This window comes from Gossypium hirsutum, chromosome D09 (genome assembly GCF_007990345.1).
Source record: "Gossypium hirsutum isolate 1008001.06 chromosome D09, Gossypium_hirsutum_v2.1, whole genome shotgun sequence".
In the NCBI taxonomy this organism is placed as follows: domain Eukaryota; kingdom Viridiplantae; phylum Streptophyta; class Magnoliopsida; order Malvales; family Malvaceae; genus Gossypium; species Gossypium hirsutum.
This window is the reverse complement of record NC_053445.1, coordinates 35,463,395-35,469,405: the sequence shown is the minus strand read 5'-3', so window position 1 is coordinate 35,469,405 and position 6,011 is coordinate 35,463,395. Positions and strand designations below refer to the sequence as shown.

Below are 6,011 nucleotides of genomic sequence, written 5' to 3'. Positions count from 1 at the left end.
TAATTACTCACATGTTAATAAGACTCAGTCACTTTGGTTCTTCAAATTTACATGTAAATCTTCTATTTTCCTTTTTCCTTTTTACTATTATTACTCCCTGTAAATTGCTTGGATTTTTTTTCCCCTTGTTTTATACCCAATGAAGCAATGTATGTCAGCAACATGATGGGTTACAAAAGAAAAGCGTTCTAGATTATATGGCATGATCTTGTTTGTTCCATGCAAATTCCTTCAATAAAGCCATGAATATGAGCAACATGATGGAATAAAAAAAGTGGGTTCTTGATGATATTGTAAGATCTTGTTTATACTCAGTCACTTTGGTTCTTCAAACTCAAGTAATCTTTTGTTTCCTTTCAAAAAAAAAGTAATCTTTTGTTTTGTTTCTCTTTACATATTCCCTGCAAATTCTTAAGTTTTTTTATTGTTTATATACCTAATGAACAACTGGATTAGAAAAAAGTGAGTCATTGGTGATATGGCATGATCTTTGCTGTTTTTAGCTCTATTTAGTTCAATGGTGAATTGGTGATGGGGCCTGTTTGGGTGATAAGAAAGAGAGAGAGAAAATATCTTTCTGTTTGTGGAATTTTGAAGGCAAACCCTTTTCTCTGACAGAACCATTTTCTACATATTTATGTGTCTCCACCAGCTGTTTGTTCTCTTTTCTATATTTTTATTTGATTTTTTCCCCATTTTACTGGGTTTATGTTGTTAAAAAAGGAATGTTTTTAATTGTACTATTGTGGTAGTGGTGGTGTTGGAATCTGAATATATGCTCAAATTTGTTCTGTTTTTTTTCTAGCAATAGAGTATGGATATTGGTTAATTTGTATATTATCATTAGTAGCTTTAATTTATTACAAACTTAGGGTAGTGTTCTTTTTGGAGCAAAAGTTTCATGAACTATTGTTTGCTGTTTATGTTTTTCAGAAGAATTTTATCTTCTTTAATCCCAATTACTTCTTTGTTTGCAAATAGGTTGATTTTGGGTGAGAAGCTATTCAATTGCCAGTCGCCAATGCCATCAAGGGATCAAGGTTGGCTTGAAATGATGTTAAAAGGAAATGTTTTTTATGGTGGAATAAGTATAACCAGTTTTTGAATTGAATTTTTTGTGGTGAAAAGGGCTTTGAAAAAATGATGATGAAAGGAGGAAAAGATGAGGCAAAAGTGATGAACCCTATGTTTCCTAGGCTTCATGTGAATGACGCTGAGAAAGGAGGGCCAAAGGCACCTCCAAGGAATAAAATGGCACTTTATGAACAACTCAGTATCACTTCCCAAAGGTTCAACTCAGGATCACAATCCATGTTGCCTTTTCTACCAAATAATAGCAACATCTTGGTTCCTTCAATGTCATCAAGCCATGTAAGTTTAGTTGCTTTTTAGCGATTTCCCGAAGTCATATGTGATGCAATTGTCTCCTTCAAGTTGCCTTGTTTATTAGTTATCTCTGTTTGTATGTCTGTTTAACCATCTATGTTACTCGTATTTAGGTGTTATTGTTAGATGCAGGTATGTTTCAGACACGGATATGGATATGGGTACTTTAAAAGAAAATGTAGAGTAGGAGCAACATGGTTAACCATTTTAGCCTTTGAACTTTGAAGTCCTTTTTGATCAGATGATACATATTGTATCATACGCATATTCATATCCAACACTCACATTGAGTGTGAGGAACATATCTGGATTTAATTAAATGTTATCAAGCCATGTAAGTTTAGCTGCTTTTTATTGATTTCCTGAAGTCATATGTGATGCAATTGTCTCCTTCAAGTTGCCTTGTTTGTAAGTTATCTCTGTTTAACCATCTATGTTACTCATATTTAGGTGTTGGTGTTAGATACGGGTAAGTATTTGAGGGTCTTTGGACGGTCATGTCTTTGTATTTATACCCGTGTATGTGTTGGATACAGATTAGATATGGGTACTTCAAAAAAATGTAGAGTCCGTGTAATACGGTTAACCATTTTAGCCTTTGAGCTTTGAAGTCTTTTTTCATCAAATGATACATGTATCGTACGTGTATTCATTTCTGACACTCACACTGAGTGATTTTTGTTTAAGTGATATTTTTGAAGTCCTTTTTGGAGTCATATGATGCATTTGTCTCCTTCATGTTGCCTTGTTTATAAGTGATCTTTGTTTGTATCTCTGTTTAACCATCTATGTTACTCATATTTAGGTGTTGGTGTCAGATAGGATAAGTATCTAATATAGGTATCTTTAATTTCCTTTTAAGTTTTTCTATGTATTTGAAGGTTTTTAGACGGTCATGTCTTTGTACTCATATCCCAGTATGTGTTGGACACGGATATTAGATATGGGTACTTGTACCATACGTATATTCATATCCGACACTCACACCGAGTAACATAGCTGTATTGAATCAATTGTCATTAAGCCTCAGTCTCTTCCACTGCATTCATGGTTCTTTACCTTAAAAATTTCCAGTTTATACAAAAGAAAACCGTATGAAGTTCTAAGTTATGTTCATATTTTTAGGGTGGTGGTAATGAAAGGAACATGTTTATGCCATTTGCAAACTCCCATGAATCTTCAGTTTTGGCTGATGAGAAGTTTGATTCTTGTTCCATCCCTGGGACTAAACTAAACACTATGAAAGGAAATCAAGATCGAAAATCCTCGAAAACTACCAAGTGTCGTAGTTTTAATCCATTGCAACCACTTCATTTCTTGAACTTCAAGAAATTTTCATATCGGTCAGTAGGACTCGATGATGACCTTACGGTCCCAACCTCTATTCTGCCTGGGATGGATCGAAATCATGGTTGCAGCAAGCAAAGTGAAGGTAGCGAAAGTTTTTCTAAATCGAACTTGAGCTCTTCAATGCAGTTTTGGGCTTCTAATAAAAAGCAGATGAAGGAAAATGGAAGATTATGTGAAAGTAGTCAGGACCTCATGGAAAGGTCCAATTCAATCGTGTCAACCAGGGATGAAATATTGGCCGGCACGTCATTGGACCTGTCAACCAAAATCAAGAACCCAGGATCGTTAAAACGACCACATGCGGTGATGAATCAAGAAAATAACAGCATCACGGTTGATATGTTGAATAGTGGCGATGTTCCTGATGCAAGGTTGATATGCTCGAGACAATCACTTGGAGTCGATAATGAAAACAGAAATCTGGTGCATGAAGAAAAGACACATGGGGCTTCTGAAGTTGAGGGTATTAACAGACATAACAATGTCCCGGATGCATCAGAGTACATATCTGCTTCCGATATATGTCCCGATGATGTCGTGGGAATAATTGGCGAAAAGCATTTCTGGAAAGTAAGAAGAGCTATAGCCAAGTAAGTATCCTTTTGGTGTTGCTATCTGTGTCTACTACAGCTAATGAACATCAAAAGGTCTATTGAAATCGGTTTTGCATGACTGCATTTTTGTACCGATATTGAATCATATGAACACCAAAACTCTTCCCGGATGCATTAACATGTGTTGTTAGTTGTGCTTCTTAATGGTATACTAACATTATGTCGTAATTTTCAGCCAACAAAGAGTCTTTTCCATGCAAGTCTTCGAGTTGCATAGACTGATAAAGGTAGACATCTTAACATGATATTAATCTCATTTCTCAGTTTCTTACCAATCGGTGTAACATGAAAGCTAAATCACCCTGCTCGATTTTCTTATTTCTCGGATAGAACTGAAAGAAAGGGAATTTACATTGCATTGCTTTTGGAACAGGTTCAGAGGTTGATTGCTGGCTCACCACATATGTTGTTTGAAGACACCTTTCATATCGACAGACCATCTTTCGATGTTTCTGCTATCAAGAAGTTATCTGATGATGTTCCTCAACCACCATTGATTGTTAAAGTAAAAAGTAATTCTCGAAAACCTGATACTAACATTGAATGTGCGAATGATAATGCATTTGCAGAGCTTCCTTCTGCTAATGATGAGACCAAAGGACTTGTTATACATCAGCCTAAATACGAGTCTTATTCTGGAAATGCCTTCTCAACACTGATGACTGCCAATTCCGGGTTGTCTCCTTGGTGTGTCTCACCACCCGGAAATCAATGGTTAGTTCCCGTAATGTCTCCTTCGGAAGGACTTGTGTACAAGCCCTACACATGGCCTATACCTCCAACTGCTGGCTTACTTACACCAGTTTATGGAAGCTGTGGTATTGTGAACTTAGGTGTAAGCGGTCGGGACTTTTCGAACACGGCTAAAAATCTTGCAGCTTCTCACCAACACGATATTGAAATTCTTCGAACTGACCCTCCCATAAGTCAGACCAACTTTCCGCATTATGGCATGCCGGTCATGAATCCATCAGTTACTGGCTCAGCACTTGAGCAGATGAGCCGTGTTATTGCTGTCCAGTCTAAGGCCAACTTCACCATGGCTCAACCGAGTTCATGTAACACGTCTAGCCAACTGAGTCAAGCAATCTCGTATTCTACTCAGAAACTACCTGCACCAAATGAGACCGAAATACAAGGGACTACTGGCAGTAGTTCCTCTGAGAGAACTAAAGTGGATGCACTTCCTCTTTTCCCTACTGAACCACCAACAACGGCAGCTAATTGCGATGCTTGGACTCATCAACAACGAACAAAGGTGATTAAGGTTATACCCCATAACCGCGTATCGGCAACTGAATCCGCAGCTCGTATTTTCCAGTCTATACAAGAAGAAAGGAAACAGTATGATTAGTGTTTTCCTTTTTATCTAATGAGAGTGTTCTTGGTTTTGTGTCTGAATATTTGATGTGTAATATTTATATGTTAATTCATGTACATATATGCAACATAAGGTTGAAAAGAACCAGTTTTTGTACTATTCTATCCAATGCTTGCTTCTATGCTTTTATGATCAATAGGCATTTATTCGAGAGCCTTTTTGCAGCTGGGCTGGACCGGCCGGTTCAACTGGAAACCGATGATTCTTATCGTCCAAGACATCCTAAAAACTGAAAATTCAATGAATCGGTAAAAAGTCGGATTAAACCGGTAAAAGCTGGTTTTTGTTAATTTGAGATTTAGCTGCTACTTGCCTTTAATCAAGGCACTCGAACAGGGGCAAGCCCCTCGTTGGCTAAATGAGCAAATTGCTCTTTAGCTCCTCCTAAAATTAAAAGATTCAACGTACGCTTTTTTAACCTTTGATTAAATAGAAAATAATATATAATTTTAACTCTTTAGAAAAATTAATAATTTAATATAAGCATTTTTATCATAAAATTTGTAGCTTCCTGTACTCAAACCTCTAATTTCAAATTGTTGTAATAACAACAGTGTCAATCGACAATAAACTTAAATAAATTTTAAGATAATTTTTTTTATCTAATTAGTAGTACACGAGTGCCCCAACTTTTCATAAAACTTTCATTGCATAGACTAGTGAAAACAAGAAGGATAAGTTGATGTTTCTATCCATTTTATGAAAGCTATCTCAGTTTTGAATGAATGACGAATATTCGCATTTGAGTTCGAGTAATTAAAGTGAAACAAGATCAAGAAAGTGATGTTTTCTTTCTATTGTGATAGTTAACTTAGTTTTGAATCTATATTTCCAACATCCACATTCGAGTTCGAGTAATTAAATATACATTTCCTAAAACCTGTTTCTGTACATTTCGAAACTTCTAAAGGAATGTTTACATCTGGGTTCTTATTTTTCAATCATATAGAAACATTGTACTCTAAGAACATGAAAGAACTTAGGAAAGAAAAAAATTTAACTATAGCAATGTCTAATTTCTTATTTCTTTGTTCTACTGACAAAGTATTCATGGGTAGAGCCTAAGTATGATCTTAACACATTTTATATTTAGTTAAATCGGTCCAATCCAAAATATAGGTCTAAATTTTTGTTCAAGTCTGCTCATATTTATAAATGTTTTACTCAAACCCATTTTAACCTGCTCATATAATTTTTAATTTAATACTTAATAATTTTATATTTTTTATTTATTATAATTTTATATACCGTCATTTTAACATGATGTATACATTATAGTA

At 35.4% G+C, this 6,011-nt stretch overlaps 1 protein-coding gene across 5 annotated transcripts; it reads left to right on the top strand.

Annotated features, from left to right (window-relative positions):
• Positions 1–4,830, top strand: LOC107891717 (protein HEADING DATE 3B). 5 transcript variants are annotated; one of them, XM_016816587.2, is made up of 6 exons: positions 1–53; positions 982–1,040; positions 1,129–1,371; positions 2,512–3,326; positions 3,526–3,577; positions 3,724–4,830. In XM_016816587.2, exons 3-6 carry the CDS (start codon positions 1,141–1,143, stop codon positions 4,702–4,704), a joined length of 2,079 nt encoding a protein of 692 aa, XP_016672076.2. In that variant the 5' UTR covers positions 1–53; positions 982–1,040; positions 1,129–1,140; the 3' UTR covers positions 4,705–4,830. The 5 variants fall into 5 exon arrangements, with proteins under 5 accessions (XP_016672076.2, XP_016672075.2, XP_016672073.2 ...); XM_016816586.2 differs by lacking the exon at positions 1–53 and adding an exon at positions 69–274; XM_016816584.2 differs by lacking the exon at positions 1–53 and adding an exon at positions 69–293.
• The last annotated feature ends 1,181 nt before the right edge of the window (positions 4,831–6,011 follow it).